At 40.7% G+C, this 21,027-nt stretch overlaps 1 protein-coding gene across 10 annotated transcripts in view; it reads left to right on the top strand.

The window, feature by feature from the left end:
- The window catches only part of LOC136171023 (phosphatidylcholine translocator ABCB4-like), a 93,379-nt gene that overhangs the window by 59,093 nt on the left and 13,259 nt on the right, over positions 1-21,027 (top strand). For 6 of the 10 annotated variants that reach the window (XM_065939727.1, XM_065939728.1, XM_065939731.1 and 3 more), the window contains one exon: positions 24-194. In XM_065939727.1, coding sequence (XP_065795799.1) covers positions 24-194 — 171 coding nt within the window. Of the gene's footprint in view, positions 1-23; positions 195-3,357; positions 3,693-21,027 lie in introns of all 10 variants that reach the window. The other 4 variants (XR_010663736.1, XR_010663737.1, XR_010663738.1 and 1 more) reach the window with 2 other exon arrangements.

The raw sequence follows: 21,027 nt of genomic DNA, 5'->3' as shown, positions 1-21,027 counted from the left end.
CGCTACCACGCTTTCTGTTGTAGAAATTTGACACCCTGGTTGGCGAGAGAGGGGTCCAGCTGAGCGGTGGGCAGAAGCAGAGAATCGCCATCACCCGGGCCCTGGTTCGCAACCCCAAGATCCTGCTGCTGGACGAGGCCACCTCAGCGCTGGACACGGAGAGTGAAGCCGAGGTTCAGGCGGCCCTGGATAAGGTGGGTGGATCCTCCACCCCTGAAGGACCAGCCCACTGAAACTTTACTGAAATTCTCACCAATGCTTTGCGAGCCTAGGCTGAAAAACGTGAACACGAGAGCAGATGAAGCTCACCCGTGGGGCTTTTGTTTTTAGCGTTTTGTTTCATATTGGAGTGCAGTTGGTTAGCGGTGTTGTGATAGTTTCAGGTGCAGAGCAGAGCGCCTCAGCATTTCCAATCCATGAATCCACTCTCCCCCAAACTCCCCTCCCACCCAGGCTGCCACATGACATTGAGCAGAGTTCCCTGTGCTATTCAGTAGGTCGGTTATCCATTTTAGATACAGCAGTGTGTACATGTCAGTGCCATGGGACTTTCTTGATTTCTCCTTTCTGTCAGGGCACATTGCAGAGAGAGGTGGGCAGCCCATTTACTGGCTGGCTTTGTTGGACCAAGGTGCAGTTATCCCCCAGTCCAGGCCTGTGCAGTGAGCTGCTTAGCTTTGGGGGTTTTGTTTGTTTTTTTACATACAGGTTAGGACTTTGATCAAAAGTTCTTGCTGTAAAATGTACAAAAAAAATTCTGATGACTTACCCAGTGGTCCATCTGAAAAGCAGTTCAAAATACTTGCCTTATTTTGTAGCAGTACATCGTCTTTCTCTGTTCATAAAAGTGAATGGGTGCTTCTCTGGAAATAAAGTTCGATTTGTGTGTTTCTTTACGCATATAAATAAAGAACATATTTCAAAGCCGCTGAACTCATGGGCCTGGCTCAGCATTTGTAAATCTCTCACTGTCGTCTTTACTAAGCTGCAGCTTTGCAGCATGAACCTTATCTTGGGACACTTCAAGGTTAGTGCTGGTGTCATCTGTCATAACAACACAGTATAGAAACTAGTCAGATGACACTATGTAAATAGATTTCACACACATAAACATCATAAGCATTTTTTACTTCAGAAAGTTTAGTAATAAAATGTTCAAGTTATTTAACAGTCTATTCAAATTGCCTCTTGAAATACTGTTTTTTTGAATTGACCTACTTTATTTTTCACTTTTTATTGAAATATAGTTGCTTTACAATGTTGCATTAGTTTCAGGTGTACAGCTAAATGATTCAGTCATACATACATATGTTTATGTATGTATGTGAGTTGCCATTTCCTTCTCCAGGGGATCTTCCCAACCCAGGAATCAAACCTGGGTTTCCCCCATTGCTGGCAGATTCTCTACCATCTGAGCTACCAGGCTGTTTTATATTTATTGAAACATAGTTGATTGATCTGGTTATTAGTATAAGGCCTGAAGAAGAAAGAGTACATTATTTTTTTTCCGGGTGGCTACACAATTGACTCAGTACCATTAATCACATAGCCTGCCTTTTCTCTGCTGATAGACAATGCATATTTATCCCACACTAATTCTTAAATGCTGAAGCTGAAACTCCAGTACTTTGGCCACCTCATGTGAAGAGTTGACTCATTGGAAAAGACCCTGTTGATGGGAGGGATTGGGGGCAGGAGGAGAAGGGGACGACAGAGGATGAGATGGCTGGATGGCATCACCGACTTGATGCACATGAGTTTGAGTAATCTCCCGGAGTTGGTGAAGGACAGGGAGGCCTGGTGTGCTGCAATTCATGGGGTCGCAAAGAGTTGGACATGACTGAGTGAACTGAACTGAACTGAATTCTTAAAAATATATGTGTTTTCTGGACTCACTGTATGGTTCTATTTATCAAATTGTCTGTTCATGTGATAGCTTCCCCTGGATTTTATTGTTTTAATTGCTGTAGCTTTTTATGTTTTAATATCTAGTAGAGATATTACCCAGATACTTATTAACTTTTTCAGAATTTTTGTGGATACTCTTTTTAAAAGGATTGATATGCCATGAAGTTCACCCTTTTTAAATGCACAGTCACTGGTTTTTAGTATTAATATATTCACAAGATTTTGCAACCATCTGCATGATCTCACTGCAGAATATTTTCATCATTCCCCCAAAAAAAAAAAACAACACCCCTTGTACCCCATAGTACTCACTCTCTATTCTACCCTCACCCTGATGCTTGGCAACCGCTAATCTTTCTCTCTCTCTCTGGATTTTCCCATTCTGGACATTTACAATAAATAGAATCATACAAGGCATGATCTGTTTTAACTGACTTCTTTAACTTAGCATCATATTTTCAAGGTCCATCCATATTGAAACACGTATCAGAATCTCGTTTCTTTTCCTAGCTCATTGCTATTCCATTGTATGGATATACCACCTTTTTAAAATCTTTTGATCAACTGAACATTTGGATTGTTCTCACTTTTTGGCTATTAGGAATCTAGTCTCTCGTTTTTATGTTTTTAACTGCTTAGGTGATTTAGGCCACACCTTAAATACCATCCTAACAATGTGGTTTTATTGCCTCAGAGTAGGTAGGAGTGGTCTTAAGAAGTTGTTAGTCTAATAGGGTAATGAATATTAAAAAGAGTAACTATTGTTAATGACATAACGTGAATAATTTGATGGACATTTTCCAGCGTATAAATGCCCATTCATAAACCCATCAAGCTAATGACATGTGAGTTCACTGAACTACTTAGGGGGTGATTTGTAGATTTCAGTATCCATAAAAACCACCCAAAGTATTTGTTAAAAATCACAGTTACTGGCCCCTCTCCAGAGTTTGTGACTGAGATGGTCTTTGAACCAGAATTTAAACCATCCAGACCCCAGGATATGTTTTTGCCTATGGTGCCTGCACATAGTCCATCAGAATTACAATCACAGTAATTACAGAATTGCAGGCACTTCAAAAGAAATCATGCAGAAGTGCTCTGGAGAAGGCCTTATGTGGCAACAACTTCTGCACATGCTTCTGCTAAAGTCTTTAGCATATCATATAACTCAGAACCAGGGCTCCTCACAATGGTTTGAAAACATTAGAGAAACTCCAGAGTTTTCCATCTTCATCCTGGGGGCTTGGCCTCCTGTCTGGTCCAGAATTTGTCACCTGTATCCATTCACGTGTGAGTGATGCCTTTGTGCCCTGATCACACAGGGATGGTGAGCTGCTGTCGCATCAACCACAGACACCCCCATCTGCGTGCTTCATTGTGTGTTAATCAACAGTGCAAGGATGGTGTGACCCTGCTGCCCTCCATGCCTGTCCTTTTCCCCTCTAGGCCAGGGAAGGCCGGACCACCATAGTGATAGCGCACCGACTGTCTACGATCCGGAATGCAGATGTCATCGCTGGATTTGACGATGGAGTCATTGTGGAGCAGGGAAGCCACAGAGAACTAATGAAGAAGGAAGGGGTGTACTTCAGGCTTGTAAACACGCAGGTATCTGCTTCTTGGGAAGTTTTTCTGTTGTTTTTTCCTTAATATAATATTCTTTCTTTATTAAAATATCACATAGCTAATGCTGTACGGAGAAATCAGAAGTATCAGAAAGATGCCAAGGATACATCTGAGACTTTAATTCAGAGTTGTTGAAAGAATCTTGAAAGAGAAAGGTAGGGGGCGGGGAAATAAAAGAAAATGCCAAAAACATTTTGAACTTGTTGTTTAGGACAGTGATTCTTCATTGCCTGTTCAAACTAATGGGTCCTTACCCGAGTAGATTAGGGATGTTCAGAGTGGAGGTGGGGGTAAGAGACTGATGCCAGGATCTCTGGTAATTGGGAGAAGTCCTATGAGACCTTAAAATACTTCCCAGAATATCCTAATAAAGCAATGGCAAGATTCATGGCTCTTGGAAGTGAATAGTTCAGTGTTTTGTTTTTTGTTTTTGGCTTGGGAGATCTTAGTTCCTTGACTGGGGATCAAACCCTGGGCCCACAGGAGTGAAAGTGCCAAGTCTTAACCTCTGGGCCTCCAGGGAATTACTGAGTTTGGTTTTCCTTTAAAACAACAACAACAACAACAACAATAACAACTATTCACTCTATTTCCCAAAGCAGGTTCTATTGATAATTATATTTGCCTTATTATTGAAATTAGTCACTTGAGCAATTTTGCAAAATAAATAACCGAAAAATATTTATCCGGTAAACACAATTCTTCTATTGTAAAAGTTTATACATTTGCTTTGATAACTGTAACTAATATGTACGTATTTTTGTTATTTCTTCTTCACATTTCAGATACACATCATCCAAATACTATCATTTTATATGTCCTCAGCAGTAATTACATTAATATGTAATAAACTGCTCAATGCTTTCTCTAAAGTTGAATATGTGACTTGTTTCTAATAATTCTCTGTTCTAAATATTGCCCTTTGGGAGCATGTGGCAGGGAGTGGGGTGAGGGTGGGTTCCAAAAAAGTTAAGTCAAAAATTTGTTTTGTTTTCTGACAAATAATTTAACCTCTCTGAGTCTCAGTTTCCACATTTGAAATAACAAAACCTACCATGTGAGGCTGCTGCAAGGCTAAGAAATAAGCACCTGTTTAGTTCAGTTCAGTCGCTCAGTCATGTCTGACTCTTTGCAACCCCATGGACTGCAGCACGCCAGGCTTCCCTGTCTATCACCAACTCCTGGAGCTTATTCAAACTCATGTGCATTGAGTCAGTGATGCCATCCAGCCATCTCATCCTCTGTCATCCCCTTCTCCTACCGCCTTCAATCTTTCCCATCATCAGGGTCTTTTCAAAGGAGTCAGCTCTTCACATCAGGTGGCCAAAGTATGGGAGTTTCAGCTTCAGCATCAGTCCTTCCAATGAACACCCAGGACTGATCTCCTTTAGGATGGACTGGTTGGATCTCCTTGCAGTCCAAGGGACTGTCAAGAGTCTTCTCCAACACCACAGTTCGAAAGCATGAATTCTTCGTCACTTAGGCTTCTTTATGGTCCAACTCTCACATCCATACATGACTATGGAAAAACCATAGCTTTGACTATACTGACCTTTGTCTGCAAAGTGATGTTTCTGCTTTTTAATATGCTCTCTAGGTTTGTTATAGCTTTTCTTCCAAGGAGCAAGTGTCTTTTAATTCCATGGCTGCAGTCACCATCTGCAGTGATTTTGGAGCCCAAAAAATAAAGTCTGTCACTTTTTCCATTGTTTCCCCATCTATTTGCCATGAAGTGATGGGACCACATGCTATGATCTTAGTTTTCTGAATGTTGAGTTTTAAGCCAACTTTTTTACTCTCCTCTTTCACTTTCATCAAGAGGCTCTTTAGTTCTTCTTTGCTTTCTGCCATAAGGGTGGTGTCATCTGCATATCTGAGATTATTGATATTTCTCCTGGCAATTTTGATTCCAGCTTGTGCTTCATCCAGGCTGACACTTCTCATTATATCCTCTGCATATAAGTTAAATAAGCAGGGTGACAATACACAGCATGGATGTACTCCTTTCCCTATTTGGAACCTGTCTGTTGATCCATGTCCAGTTCTAACTGTTGCTTCTTGACCTCCAGATTTTTTAGTAAGCAGGTCAGGTGGTCTGGTATTCCCATCTCTTTCAGAATTTTCCACAGTTTGTGGTGATCCACACTGTCAAAGGCTTTGGCATAGTCAATAAAGCAGATTTTTTTTCAGAAATTCCCTTGCTTTTTCTGTGATCCAGAGGATGTTGGCAATTTGATCTCTGCTTCCTCTGCCTTTTCTAAATCCAGCTTTAACATCTGCAAGTTCACGGTTCACATACTGTTGAAGCCTAGCTTGAAGAATTTTGAGCATTACCTTGCTGCATGTAAAATAAGCTCAGTTGTGTGGTAGTTGGAACATTCTTTGGCATTCCCCTCTACTGGGATTGGAATGAAAACTGACGTTTTCCAGTCCTATGGCCACTGCTGAATTTTCTGAATTTGCTGGCATATTGAATGCAGCACTTGAACAGAATCATCTTTTAGGATTTGAAGTAGCTTAGCTGGAAATCCTTCACTTCCACTAGCTTTGTTTATAGTAATGCCTCCTAAGGCCCACTTGACTTCACACTCCAGTATGTCTGCCTCTAGGTGAATAGATAACCACACCATCATGGTTATCCAGGTCATTATAAGATGTTTTTTGTATAGTTCTTCTGTGTATTCTTGCCACCTCTTTTTAATATCTTCTACTTCTGTTAAGTTCATACCATTTTTATACCTTTGCTCTATGTCAATTAGGAAATTATAGGAATTTTGGAGCTGTGTGCCAGGAACCATGGATTAAGACCAAAATGTATATATCTTATTAATCATAATATCATTGTAAGTTTTCATTTCTCTGGAGTAAATATCCATGAGTTTCCGGGTCATATGGTAGTTGCCTGTTTATGGTTTAAGAAACTGCCAACCGGTTTACTAGACTGATAGTGTCATTTTACATTCCTAGTGGCGATGAATGATTTCTAATTTCTCCCCATCCTCGCTAGCATTTGGTGGTGTTAGTAATTTCATTTTAGCAGTTCTGATAGATGTGTAGTAATACCTTATTGTGGTTTTAATTTACACTTTCTGTAGTGGCTACTGATGGTGAAAATCTGTTCATATGTTTATTAGCCATCAGTTTATCCTTTTCAGTGAAATTACTCTTCATGTCATTTGCCCGTTTTCTAATTGAACTGTTTATATTTTCACTGTTGTGTTTTGAGTACTCCTTGTATTATCTAGATACTAGTCCTTTGTTGACTATGTAGTTACTAAATTACTAAATAATTTTTTCCACTCTCTACCTTCCCCCTTTATCCTCTTAAGCAAGGTCTTCCATGGCATAAAAGTTTTTAATTTTGATGAAGTCCAGTTAGTTTTTACTTTACAGATCATGCTTTTGGTGTCAAATCTAAGAACTCTTTATTTACTCTTAGAGGTGACAATTTTCTCCTATTTTTAAAGTCCTTGATCCATTTTGAGTCATTCTTATATAATGTGTAGATTTGAGGTTGAAGTTTGTTCTTTTTTGTTTATTTTACCCTATGGTTGTCCAATTGCATTTGTTGAAAAGGTATCTTTCCTCCATTAAGATGCTTTTGCACTTTGTCAGAAATCACTTGGGCATATTCTGTGGATCTATTTCTAGGTTGTTTATCCTGTAACATTTGTCTATTACCTACATCAGTACCACACAGACTTAATTCGTGTAGCTATAGAGTAAGTCCTGAAATCAGGTAAACTGATTCCTTCTACTTTATTCTTATTTTTCTTTTTGAAAGTTGTTTTAGCTATTTCTAAATTTCCTTTGTATTTCCATATAAAACGTTTTTGAAATTTAATATTTATTTTTGTGGGTGCTGGGTCTTTGTTGCTGCACGAGGCCTTTCACTGGTTGCAGTGAGCTTGGTACGGGGGGATACTTTGTAGTTGTGGTACTCAGGCTTCTCATTGCCATGACTTCTCTTGTGGAGCTCTAGTTTATTGCCTATGCTTTCTTCTATAAGTTTTCTGATTTCACGTCTTAGATTTGAGCCTTTAATCTACTCTGAATTTATTTTTGTACATGGTGTGAGAGAGTAGTCCAGTTTGAGCCTTTTACATGTAGCTGTCCAGCTTTCTCAACACTGTTTATTAAAGGGGCAGTCTTTCCCACAGTGTGTATTCTTGCCCCTGTTATCATAGATTAATTTCTTATATAACTGTGGGCTCATTTCTGAGCTCTCTATTCTGTTCCGTTGAGCTGTGTCTGTTTCCTGCCAGTATCATATTGTTTTGCTTCAATTAGTTCAGTCTGTCAGTAGTGTCCAAATCTTTACCACCCCATGGACTGTAGCACACCAGGATTCCCTGTCCATCACCTACTCTTGGAGCTTGCTCAAACTCATGTCCATCGAGTTGGTGATGCCATTCAACCATCTCATCCTCTATCATCCCCTTCTCCTCTGGCTTTCAATCTTTCCCACCATCAGAGCCTTTTCCAATGAGCCAGTTCTTCACATCAGACAGCCAAAGTATTGGAGCTTCAGCATCAGTCCTTCCAGTGAATATTCACGATTGATTTCCTTTAGGATGGACTGGATTGATCTCCTTGCTGTCCAAGAGACTCTCAAGAGTCTTTTCCAACACCACAGTTCAAAAGCATCAATTCTTCGGCACTCAGCTTTCTTTTGGTCCAATTCTCACATCCATAGATGACTACCAAAAAACCATAACTAGACTATATGAAGATTTGTTGGCAAAGTAGTGTCTCTGCTTTTTAATATGCTGTCTAGGTTGGTCATAACTTTTCTTCCAAGGAGCAAGCATCTTTTCATTTCATGGCTGCAGTCACCATCTGCAGCAGTTTTAGAACCCAGGAAAATAAAGTCTCAGTGTTTCCAGTTTCCCTATCTGTTTGCCATGAAGTGATGGGACCAGTTGCCATGATCTTAGTTTTTTGAAAATTGAGTTTTAAGCCAGCTTTTTCACTCTCCTCTTTCACTTTCATCAAGAGCCTCTTTAGTTCCTCTTTGCTTTCTGCCACAAGGATAGTGTCATCTGCATTTCTGAGGTTACTGATATTTCTCCTGGCAGTCTTGATTCCAGTTTGTGCTTCATCCAGCCTGGCATTGCTCATGATGTACTCTGAATATAAGTTAAATAAGCAGGGTGATGATATACAGCCTTAATGTACTCCTTTCCCAGTTTTGAGCCAGTCCATTGTTCCATGTCTGGTTCTAACTGTTGCTTCTTGACTTGCATACAGATTTCTCAGGAGGCAGTTGAGGTGGTCTGGTATTCCCATCTCTTTAAGAATTTTCCAGAGTTTGTTGTGATCTACACAGTCAGAGGATGAGATGGTTGGATGGCATCACTGACTCAGTAGACATGAGTTTGAGTAAATTCCAGGAGTTGGTGATGGACAGGGAGGCTTGGCGTGCTGTAGTCCGTGGGGTCACAAAGAGTCGGACGGGACTGAGTGACTGAACTGAAATGAACACAGTCAAAAGATTTAGCGTAGTCAATGAAGGAGATGTTTTTCTGGAATTTCTCTTGCTTTTTTCAACACTTGCCTGCAGTTGTTGGCAATTTGACCTCTGCTTCCTCTTCCTTTTCTAAATCCAGCTTGAACATCTGCAAGTTCACAGTTCACGTACTTTTGAAGCCTAGCTTGAAGGATTTTGAGCATTACTTTGCTAGTGTGTGAAATGAGTGCAGTTGTGTGGTAGTTTGTACATTCTTTGGCATTTCCTTTCTTTGGGGTTGGAATGAAAACTGACCTTTCCCAGTCCTAAGTTTTCCAAATTTGTTCACATATTGAATGCAGCACTTGAATAGAACCATCTTTTAGGATTTGAAATAGCTCGGCTGGAATTCCATCACCTCCACTAGCTTTGTTCATAGTGATGCTTCCTAAGGCCCATTTGACTTTGCACTCCACAATGTCTGGCTCTAGCTGAGTGATCACACTATCATGGTTATCTGGGTTATTAACATCTTTTTTATATAGTTCTTTTGTGTATTCTTGCCATCTCTTATTACCTTCTGCTTCTTTTAGGTCCATGCCATTTCTGTCCTTTATTGTGCCCATCTTTGCATGAAATGTTTCCTTGGTACTTCTAATTTTCTTGAAGAGATCTCTAGTCCTTCCCATTCTATTGTTTTCCTCTATTTCTTTGCACTGATCACTTAGGAAGGCTCTCTTATCTCTCCTTGCTCTTTAGAACTCTGCATTCAGATGGGTATATCTTTCCTTTTCCCATTTGCCTTTTGCTTCTATTCTTTTCTCAACTATTTGTAAGGCCTCGTCAGACAACCATCTTGCCTTTTGCATTTCTTTTTCTTGGGGATGATTTTGATCACCACCTCCATACAGTGTTACAACCTCCATCCATAGTTCTTTAGGCACTCTATCAGATCTAATCCCTTGAATCTATTTGTCACTTGCACTGTATAATCATAAGGAATTTGATTTAGGTCATTTCTGAATGGTCTAGTGGTTTCCCCTATGTTCTTCAATTTAAGTCTGTATTTTGCAATAAGGTGTTCATGATCTGAGCCACAATCAGCTCCCAGTCTTGTTTTTGCTGACTGTATAAAGTTTTTCCATCTTTGGCTGCGAAGAATATAATCAATATGATTTCAGTAATATGGTGATGTCCATGTGTAGAGTCGTCTCTTATGTTGTTGGAAGTGAGTGTTTGCTATGACAAATGCATTCTCTTCGCAAAGCTCTGTTAGCCTTTGCCTTGCTTCATTCTGTACTCCAAGGCCAAACTTGCCTGTTACTCCATCCAGGTACCTCTTAACTAACTACTTTTGCATTCCAGTCCCCTTTGATGAGAAGGACATCTTTTTTTGGTGTTAGTTCTAGAAGGTCTTGTGGGTGTTCGTAGAACCATTCAACCTCAGCTTCTTTGGCGTTAGTGGTTGGGGTACAGACTTGGATTACTGTGATATTGAATGCTTTGCCTTGGAAACAAAATGAGATCATTCTGTCGTTTTTGATATTGCACCCAAGTACTTCATTTCAGAGTTTTTTTTGAGTGTGAGGGCTACTCCATTTTTTCTAAGGGATTCTTGCCCACAGTACTTGATATAATGGTCATCTGAATCAAATTTGCCTATTCCAGTACATTTTAGTTTACTGATTCCTAAAATGTCAGTGTTCACTCTTGCCATCTTCTGTTTGACCACTTGCAATTTACCTTGATTCATGGACCTAACCTTCCAGGTTCCTATGCAGTATTGTTCTTTACAGCATCGGACTTTACCTCCATCACCAGTCACATCCACAACTGGGCGTTGTTTTTGCTTTGGCTCCACCTCTTCATTCTTTCTGGAACTATTTCCCCACTCTTCTCCAGTAACAGTTGGGCACCTACCAGCTTGGGGAGTTCATCTTTCAGTGTCATATCTTTTTGCCTTTTCATGCTGTTCATGAGGTTCTCAAGGCAAGAATACGGAAGTGGTTTGCCATTCTCTTCCCCAGTGGACTGTGTTTTGTCAGAACTCTCCACAATGACCTGTCCGCCTTGGGTGGCCCTACAACGGCATGGCTCATAGTTTCATTGAGTTAGAGAAGGCTGTGATCTATGTGATCAGTTTGGTTAGTTTTCTGTGATTGTGGTTTTCATCAGTCAGTCTGTCTGCCTGCTGATGGATAAAGGTAAGAGGCTTGTGGAAGGTTCCTGATGGGAGGGACTGGCAGTGGGTGAATCTGGATCTTGCTGTGATGGATGGGTCAGTAAATGTTTAATTCAATTTTCTGTTGATGGATGGGACTGTGTTCCCTCCCTTTCACTGCCATGACCCTACAGCAGGTCATTGTCGACCCATGCCTCTGCCGGACACCCTGGGACACTCATCGGCAAGTCTGGCTCCGTCTCTTACGGGGTCACTGCTCCTTTCTCCTGAGTCCTGGTGTGCACAGGTTTTTGTTGTACACTCCAAGAGTCTGGTCCCCCGTCCTGTGGAAGTTCTGTAATCAAATCCCACTGGCCTTCAAAGTCAGGTTCCCTGGGGATTCTCAGTCCCTTTGCCGGATCCCAGGTTGGGAAGTCTGTTTTGGGCCTTAGACCTTTTGCAATGAGCGTGAGCTTCTTTGGTATAACTCTTCTCCAGTTTGGGTCATCTGCTCAGTGGCTCTATGGCTGGGCTAATGGCACCCTCCTCCAGGAGGACGTACACCACATGCTGTGCCTCGCAGGTCTGCTGCAGCCAGAGTCCCTGTCCCCCCACAGGCCACTGTTGGCGCATGCCTCCTCAGGAGACACTCACACTCTCAAAGGCGGTGTGGCTCAGTCTCTTGTGGGGTCTCTGGGGCCTGGTGTGCACAAGGTTTTGTTTGAGCCCTCCAAGCGTCTCTGGCGGGTATGGGGATTGATTCTAAAGATGATTTCGCCCCTCCTACCATCTTGTTGGGGCTTCTCCTTTGCCCTTGGATGTGGGGTATCTTTTTTTTGTGGGATCCAATATTCTCCTTTCAATGGTTGCTCAGCAGCTAGTTGCAATTTTGGTGTTCTCGCAGGGGAAGATGAGCACGTGTCCTTCAACTCTGCCATCTTAGAGGCCTGTTTTGATTACTGCAGTCTTGGTTACTGTGGTTTGGAATCAGGGATAATGATAACCTCTAGTTTGTTTTTCTTTCTCAAGATTGTTTTGGCAATGCAGGATCTTTTGTGTTTTCATACAGATTTTAGAATTTATTTGTTCTAGTTCAGTAAAAAATGCCATTGTCATTTTAATAGGAATTGTATTGAATCTATAGATTGCCTTGTGTAGTATGGTCATTTTAATATTATTCTTCCAATCAAAAAACATCTGTTTGAGCCACCTTCAATTTCTGGTCTTATAATTTTCTGTATTCAGTGTTAATATTTTACCTCCTTGTTAGGTTTATTCCTAGGTATTTCATTCCTTTTGAAATGATTGTGAATGGGATAATTTCTGTAGTTTTCCTTGTTTATAATTTTTAGTGTTTAGAAATGCAATAGATTTCTGTATATTAATTTAGTATCTTGTAACTTTATTGAATTCATGAGGAGCTCTAGTAGTTTTCTGCTAACATCTTCAGGATTTACTGCGTTTAATATCATGTCATCTGTAAATGGTGACAATTTTACTTCCTCCTTTCCAATTTGGATTCCTTGTATTTTTTCTTCTCTTCTGTGGCTAGGACTTTGAAAACTATGTTGAATAAACCATGTTGAGTGATGAGAGTAGTTATCCTTGTCTTGTTACTGATCTTAGAGGAGATGCTTTCAGCTTTTCACTGTTGACTATGATGTTAGCTGTGGGCTTGTTGTGTATGACTTTTAGTGTGTTGAGGTATGTTCCCTCTGTAACCATATACCCACTTTGTTGAGGGTTTTTATCATGAAAGAGTGTTGAATTTGTCAAAAGCTTTCTCTGCACCTACTGAGATGACCATATGGATTTATTTTTAGCTGAATTATTTTTATATATTTGATTTATTTGTAAACTTTTATTTTTGGCTGTGCTGGGTCTTCGTTGCTGTGCAGGCTTTTTTCCCCTCTAGTTGCAGGGAGTGGTGGCTACTCTGTAGTCCGTGGTGCACGGGCTTCTCATTACGGGGGCTTCTCTTGTGAAGCATGGGCTCTCGGTGGCACAGGCTTCAGTAGTTGCGGCTCATGGGCTCAGTAGTGGTGGCTCTTGGGCTCTAGAGCACAGGCTTAGTTCCTCCTTGGCATGTGGGATCTTCCTGATCAGGGATCAAGCTCGTGTTTCCTGCCTGGGCAGGCGGACTCTTTACCACTGAGCCACCAGGGAAGTCCTCATCATATGGTTTTATTCTTCAGTCTGTTAATGTGGTGTGTCATTGGTTGATTTATTGATACTGAATTGTTCTTTCATCCCTGAGATAAATCTCACTTGATCTGGTGCATGACCCCTTTTGATCATTGTTTATCTTGTTATTAAATTTGGTTTACTAAGATTTTGTTGAGGATTTTTACATATACGTCATCAGTGAAGCTGGCCTGCCATTTTCTCTTTGTGTGTGACATCTGTGGTGCTTTTGGAATCAGGATGATGCTGGCCTCACAGAAGGAGTTTGGAAGTTTGCCTTCCTGTACATCTTTTTGGAAAGTTTAAGAAGGATAGGCATTCACTCTTCTCTAAGTATTTGTTAGAATTCACCTGTGAAGCCATCTGGTCCTGGACTTTTGTTTGTTGTAAGTTTTTAAATTACTGATTTAATTTCATTTCTGGTAATTCATTTATTCATATTTTCTATTTCTTCCTGGTTTAGGAATTTTTCCATGTTTTCTTGGTCATACTGGCATGTAGTTGTTAATGTGTTATGATCCTTTGTATTTCTGTGGCGTCAGTTGTAAAATTCCATTTTGATGAATAGGTTTTTGTGTATATATTCCTTTGCTGAGGTGTTCTAATTTTTTATTTGTTTCAGATGTCTTTGTGAGTGATCAGTCAGTGATTTATGTGTTGCTTGCTTTAACATCTTTGTCAGATAATTCTGTCAGTCTCACTGTGGTGTCTGTTTATTGTCTCCTGTCATTCAGTTTGACATCTTCCTTCTTGTTTGTTTATTGGCTGCACCGTGTGGTTTGCAGGATCTTAGTTCCCCAACCGGGGGTCGAACCTGGCACCCTGGCAGTGAGAGTGCCGATTTCTAACCACTGGACCACCAGGGAGTATCCTCTTCCTGCTTCTTAAAATGACAAGTGATTTTTAAAAAATTGGAACCTGAAACTATCACAATGTTGTTAACTGGCTATACTCCAATATAAAATAAAAAGTTTAAAAAAAAATAAAAAAACTAAAAATAAAATAAAAAATTGGAACCAGGAAATTTTGAGTGTTCTGAGGCTCTGAATCTCATTTAAATATTCCAGTCGGCACTTTTGACACTGTCAGCTCAGAGGAAGAGGGTGCACCTTGTCATTGAGCTGGTAGAGCTGGAAGGCCGTGTTCCTCACTCAGCCGCCACTGACACACACAGTGTGGGTAGGGGCCTTTACTTTCAGACAGTGTGGTCTGAGTTTGTGCTCCCTCCAGAATTCATTGTTGAAATCCTAATGCCTGATGCAATCGTTTTAGGACGTGGAGGCTCTGGGAGTTGATTAGGTCAGCAGGGCAGAGACCTCATGAATGAGATTAATGCCCTTAGAAGAGAGACTGCAGAGCTTCCTTGCCCCTTCTGCTTTGTGACGACACAACGAGAAGTGTGAAATCCAGAACGGGCCCTCATTTGACCTTAGCAGAACCTGGATCTTAGACTTGCGGCCTTGAGAACTGAGAAATAAATTCATGTTGTTCATTAGCTACCCACTCTCTCGTGTTCTGTTACAGCAGCTTTAACAGACTAAGACAGTGGGAGTGGAATTTCTGACTGCCCTGGTGGTTTCCGTCGCCACTGGTGAGGTGGCCTTATTACTGTCAGGCCTCCACTGCTAGTCCTCTGATAACTACTAAGAGCCCTTAACATATGCATCCTTGTTACTGAAAATCCCCAGTCTGATAACTTTAAAATCTCTGCCATATCTGAATCTGATTTTGATGCTTGGTTTGTTTCTTCAGACTATATTCTTTGCCTTTTAGTATGCTTTGTAATTCTTTTTGTTGAAAGCTGGGCATGATGTATTGGGTTAAGACAGACCTTTAATGTGAAGTTTCATCTGGCGTCGTTAGGCTTTGTTTACTTCTGGAGAGCTGTGTTGTAGAGCCTGAAATTTCCTGCACTGTCCCAGTTGGTGTCTCACCTGTTGTCTTTTCCTGGAGATTCCTCAGACAGTAAGTAGTTTCCCTTGAGTGTTTCTCCTTCCTTAAAAAAAGGAGAATAGAGATGTGGGGCATATTTGAAAACTGGCTTCTTTTCCCCTTACCCTGCTGGAAACAGGAGGGGATTTCTCTCTGATCTTAACAATGAGGATGTGGTAGGGCTCAGGGGCTAAAAGTCAGGAAAGCGGGAAGGCCCTCTCATAGGAGCACCTCAGAGGTTTTGATTCTCCAGTTAGTCTACACCGAGCTTCCAGCCATTTGTCAGATATAGCTCGTAGCTTTCCTCTTGGCGCTGGTTCTGACTCTGGGCTTCTGCTCTACTGTGCTGTGAGTGAGTCTCTGTATTTGACGATCTCTCCAGGCTCAGATGGTAAAGCGTCTGCCTACAGTGTGGAAGACCCGGGTTTGATCCCTGGGTTGGGAATATCCTCTGGAGAAGGAAATGCAACCCACTCCAGTACTCTTGCCTGGAACATCCCATGGATGGAGGAGCCTGGTGGGCTACAGTCCATGGGATTGCAAAGAGTCAGACACAACTGAGCAACTTCAGTTTCACTTACCAGTGCTCAAGGTAGCAGTTTGACCAGTGACCTCAATTCTCTGATTATCCTAAGAGGAATTGATTTTTCAGTTTGTTCAGGTTTTTTTCTTGTTGTGAGGATAGAAGTGATGCTTCCAAGCTCTTTATATGCAGAACCAGAAATCAGAATTCTTGTTTGGATTTATTTTGGTCATTGCATGCTACTTTCTTAGGTGGAAACATGAATTATTGATTTTTAGCCTTTCTTTCCTCAACTCCACATTTAAAGCTGTGAATTTCCTTCAAAGTACTAAATCAGATGTGTTCCAAAAATTTTGATGTGTTTTATCAGTTGAAATATTTTCTGATTTTCTTTGTAATTTCTTTTGCCATGGATTATTAATTTTCCAATAATTGGATATTTTCCTAGGTACCTTATTGTTCCTGATTTCTAATTTAATTCCAATCTGGTCGAAGGAATATACTCTTTTAAGTTTTCAGATTTTTTAATGTATTGAGTCTTGTGTAATGGCCCTATGTATGATCTGTCTTGGTGACAATTTTGTGCTCTTTAGAGTGTATATTGTATTCTGCAATTGTTGTGTATTGCGTTCTATAAGACATTAGGTCAGGGTGGTGATGTTTTATTTAGATCTGCTGAATTCTTACAGATTTTTAAAAATTATTCTATTATTCTCTGATAGAGGATATAATAGTCTTTAGATATGATTGAGGATATGTCTGTTTTCCTTTTTAGTTCTCTCTGGTCTGCCTCATAGGGTTTTGAACCTCAGTTATTAGGAACATACACATTCACTTGATATGTTTTTCTGATACATCTTTATTATAATGAAATCTCTTTCATTGTCATTGGTAATGCTCATTATCTTGAAGTCTTTTATCTGAATGTAGTAAAGCCACCTTTCAGCTTGCAGCTTTTCGCTTTCTCATAGTAGTGTTTATGTAGCCTAATTTTTCCATTCTTTTACCTCAAGATGGTGATACAGTTCTGTCTTGTTCTGTCACCCTCTGTGACCCCATGAACTGCCAGGCTCTTCTGTCCATGGGATTCTCCAGGCAAGAATATTGAAGCAGGTTGCTGTTTCCTACTCGGGGATCTTCCTGACCCAGGGATCAAACCTGCATTGGCAGGTGGATTCTTTACCGCTAGCACCACCTGGGAAGCCCTAGAGACTCCACAGATAGTATGCAGATGGCTGTTGATGTTGTAACTTTTAATTGGAAAGTTTATTCCTTTAATATAATTTTCATATGGTTGGAGTATTAGTCTATTTTTGTATATTCTTCTAATTGTTCCCTTTTTTCCTCCTTTCCTGTTATTGGTTTGAATTTTAATAACATTATATTGATTCCTCAATTCCAAACAGTTCTTCAAAAGCGTTTCACATTGGGCCTTCTCATGTGCGTGGCATTGTCTGTCCTTTGTTCCTAATCATCTTTTCAAGGCTGTTTGGAGAGTGAATGACCTTGGAAGATACAGGCATCCTTACTCCCTGTTGTAAATGATTTGGACCCCCTGCGGTCAGGCTTCCTCTCCTGTGTGCATCCACTGTGTGTTCAGCTGTCGTCCAGCCTTCTTCACACGGCCTGTGGAAACTGGGGCCCAGGATACAGGGATCAGAATGCGGGTACTCTGGCTGCTGCTGTTGCTGCGATGATGGGCTTTATGTCTCTCCCCAGAGAGTTTCGTCTTTACCTGGGCTCTCATGATGCCATGCGGGCTGACTTGCTGACCCACAAGTAGAGTGGATCTCAGGCCCCTCATGTCCTGACGCCCTAACCCCCTCCTCTTCGTCTGTGCTGTTGCCTCACGGCTGGCACATCGTAGTACTTTACAGATGCCACAGTTCACAGTTAGAATTTTCAACTTAAATAGTCTTACGTCTTTTAAATAGTTAAAAGGAAATACATATTCACCTGTAACCATGTATTTCCCACCTCTTTTGGCCTTCCTGCCTTTCTGAAGATGGTAGTTACGTGGTGCCACCATGACCCTTCATCCTAAAGAACTCCTTTCAGCATTTCTTTATTGAAGGTATTTTGGCAGGGTAATCTCCAAGGTTTTGTTCTATAGAAATGTCTTTTTAAAGCATTTTTGACATGTATTTGTCACCATACAGAATTCTGGCTTGCTTTTTTTTTTTATCACCTTAAATGCTGCATTGTCTTTTGGCCTTTTATATGTCTGCTGAGAAGTTGGTCTTCATTTAATTATCCTTTCCCTATATGTATTTTGTCATTTTCCTCTACTGTTTTTTGTTTTATTTGTTTTTTATTCACTTTTTTCTCTTTTTTTGATATTTGGAACTCTGTCAATTGATACCTTTCACTAATTCAGGGAGTCTTTTGCTCATCATTTCATCAGGTAATTTCCTCTTCTGTTTTCTCTCCTTTTCTCTATGACTCCACATAAACTAGTGCTGTACCGCTTGATGTTTCCCCTCAGGTCTCTGAGCCTCTGATCAGTTTTCTACCCTCAGGTCTCTGAGCCTTTGATCATTTTTCTAAAGGTTTGGTTTTTTGTTTTTAATTTTCCATGCCATGTGGGTTGCTGGATCATGGTTCCCTGACCAGGGATTTAACTGGATCCTCGGCAGTGAAAGCATAGAGTCTTAACCACTGGACCACGGGGAAGTTCCCATTTTTCTTCATTATTTTTCTCTTCCTTCTTCCAATTTAATTTTAGGTTTGTCTTCAGTGACTCCTTGCTATCTCCTTTCTGCTGTTAAGCCCACTTAGTTAATTTTTCATTTCAGGTTTAGAATTTTCACTTGGCAGTTTTAACAGTAATTATTTCCTTGCTGAATTCCAAATTTGCTCATGCACTATGGACCCATCATCTTTGTACCCCTTGCACATGTTTATAATAGGTGTTTTGGAGTTCTTGTCTGCAGATAGCATCGTCTTAATCATCTCAGTGCTGGTTTCTGATGACTGCTTTTTCTTTTGCTTCTTTTTATGTCTAATGAATTTTGATTGGATAGTGGACATTATGAAGAATGCATTGTAAAGACTCTGGGTTCTTTTATATTCTTCCCAAGAGTCAGTTCTTTTCTAAAAGGCAGTTAACTTTGGCTAGATTCAGACGTCACACTCAGGCACCACTGTGGTGGGCTGCAGCTGAAATCCCCATCCCGTCTGCCATCCGCGGGGTGTCTGGTTTGTTTTCGTTGTCTTCTCCTGGGGCTGCACAGTTGAGTGGTGAGCCACCTCTTGTGGCTGACTTTGTCTCTAAATTCAAGGGCTTACATCCTCTGTTTGGAGAAGAAAAGGGCAACCCACTCCAGTGTTCTTGCCTGGAGAATTCCATGGACAGAGGAGCCTGGAGGACTGCAGTCCATGGGGTCGCAGAGTTGAGACATGACTGAACGACTAAAACAGCAGCAATGTCCTCTGTAGCCTCTTTTCCTAGGATTTCCCTACTAACTTTCTGATTAGTCTACGAGCCTGAACTCTGGTGTTTGCCGTCTCAAGCAAGTAAATGTACTGTTCCTTGCAGCTCCCATGGTCAAAAAGCTGTAAATGTGCAAACTTCATTCATGGTACTTTGACTTTTAACAGTAAGCTTCCCTCTAACTTCTACTTGCTTTTTGTTCTTCCTCAGAGCTTTCAAATATTGGATTTAAATAATGTTCTCTCAGATTTCATAATTGGAGAGGAGAGTTATTCTAACTTTCTGCCATCCCTCCACTTCCTTTTCATAATAATCTTCAAAAAACATTGCTCCTTAGCCCTAAGTAGAACAATCCCAAGCTGAGTAATATAGGTTTATTTTGTAAGCAGGAACTGTCATTTAGAAATGCTTTATTTGTGTCTGGAAGTTGAGAAGAATTCTGCTTTTTTCCTTTTTATAAAATAGGCGTATATAAATGTGGGAAGCTTTTATTTTAGAAATAAATGCTTAAAAGAATCAAATACCAATTATCACTATAAACTTTTTTGTATATCAGGTTCAGGTATATCAGGTATATATTTTGACCACTTTTTTCCTACTACAATTTTAGGATGCTTTTTTGAAAATCATTTGAAATGAGGGCATTAAATCCCTGTGGAGTGGCCTTCCTCCTACGTTGTAAGTTGAAATTTAGTATTTTTCTTACTTAGTGATGGTGGTGGTTTTGTTTTGCCCTATCAATATGATGGGACAACATCATGCATTTTTAATATCAGAACTTTTCATTTTCTAGAGCATTGTTTTGTGACTCTCACAACTACCCCACATTTGATGATTTGCTAGAAGGACTCACAGGACGTATACTAATGTCTGTGGTTCGTTACCGCAAAAGGCACGGAGTGGAATCAGTGAGGGGGAAAGGCAAGAAGCGGAATCAGTGAGGGGAAAGGTGCAACAAGGAGCTGGCCAGGCGGAGTCCTCCCGAGACCCCCGCCCCTTGTGACACGCAGGGCGCATGCGCCTCTCCCAGCCCCGGGCCGCCGCGGCAAGTGTAGGGGTTCCGCCTTCGCGGCACTTGAATCTGAGTCTAGGGTTTGCAGTGGGGGCTGATGATAATAGCATGCTGTGTTAACGACTGGCTGTGGTTACTGAAACTCCAGCCCCCCCCCAAAAGAAACAGATGTTTACCAAAACTCACATCATATGCACAAATCAATGCAGGCAAGCTGGTTTAGAGCTCCAGACATACAGAAAAGCCTTGTTACAGGGAGTATTTCAAGGGCTAAATTCCTTGAAGATGACCCAAGGTCCAGCAGACAAATAGGCCCTCCTAAAGATACCGATTTGGGGCACAAACATTCTGTATTTTTTCATGTTCAGAAATTAAGAAATTAGTGTTCATTTGAGTTTTTATTTTACTAAAATAATGAGAGGTATTGTGCTATTTATACTTCTTTTCCATATAATTCAGTACTAATTAGCTATTAGGTGAATTCATATGACAAGCTAGTAAGGCTGAATGTAAAAATTCCAGTTAATACCTTGCCTTTCTCCACCTCGTTTCTTTCTGATTTATCTTGTTATGGAGCACATTAGTCAGTTTTGAGGCACATACTCTAAACAGTACCTAAGGTTATAAGGTTGGTGATAGATCCAGGAGCAGCAGTCAGTCCTGTTCCTAAGTTCTCATCACCACACTTCACTGTAGAGTATTTGGCATTGCCACGTATGGTCTGTGATAGTCCTTTGGTTAGACCAGAAACAGAGACTGATTTGTTGTTGCATTAAATCTTGATGACATGATAGTA

The sequence above is a fragment of the Muntiacus reevesi genome, chromosome 6 (genome assembly GCF_963930625.1).
Source record: "Muntiacus reevesi chromosome 6, mMunRee1.1, whole genome shotgun sequence".
NCBI classification, from domain to species: domain Eukaryota; kingdom Metazoa; phylum Chordata; class Mammalia; order Artiodactyla; family Cervidae; genus Muntiacus; species Muntiacus reevesi.
This window is presented reverse-complemented; position numbering and strand designations above follow the sequence as displayed.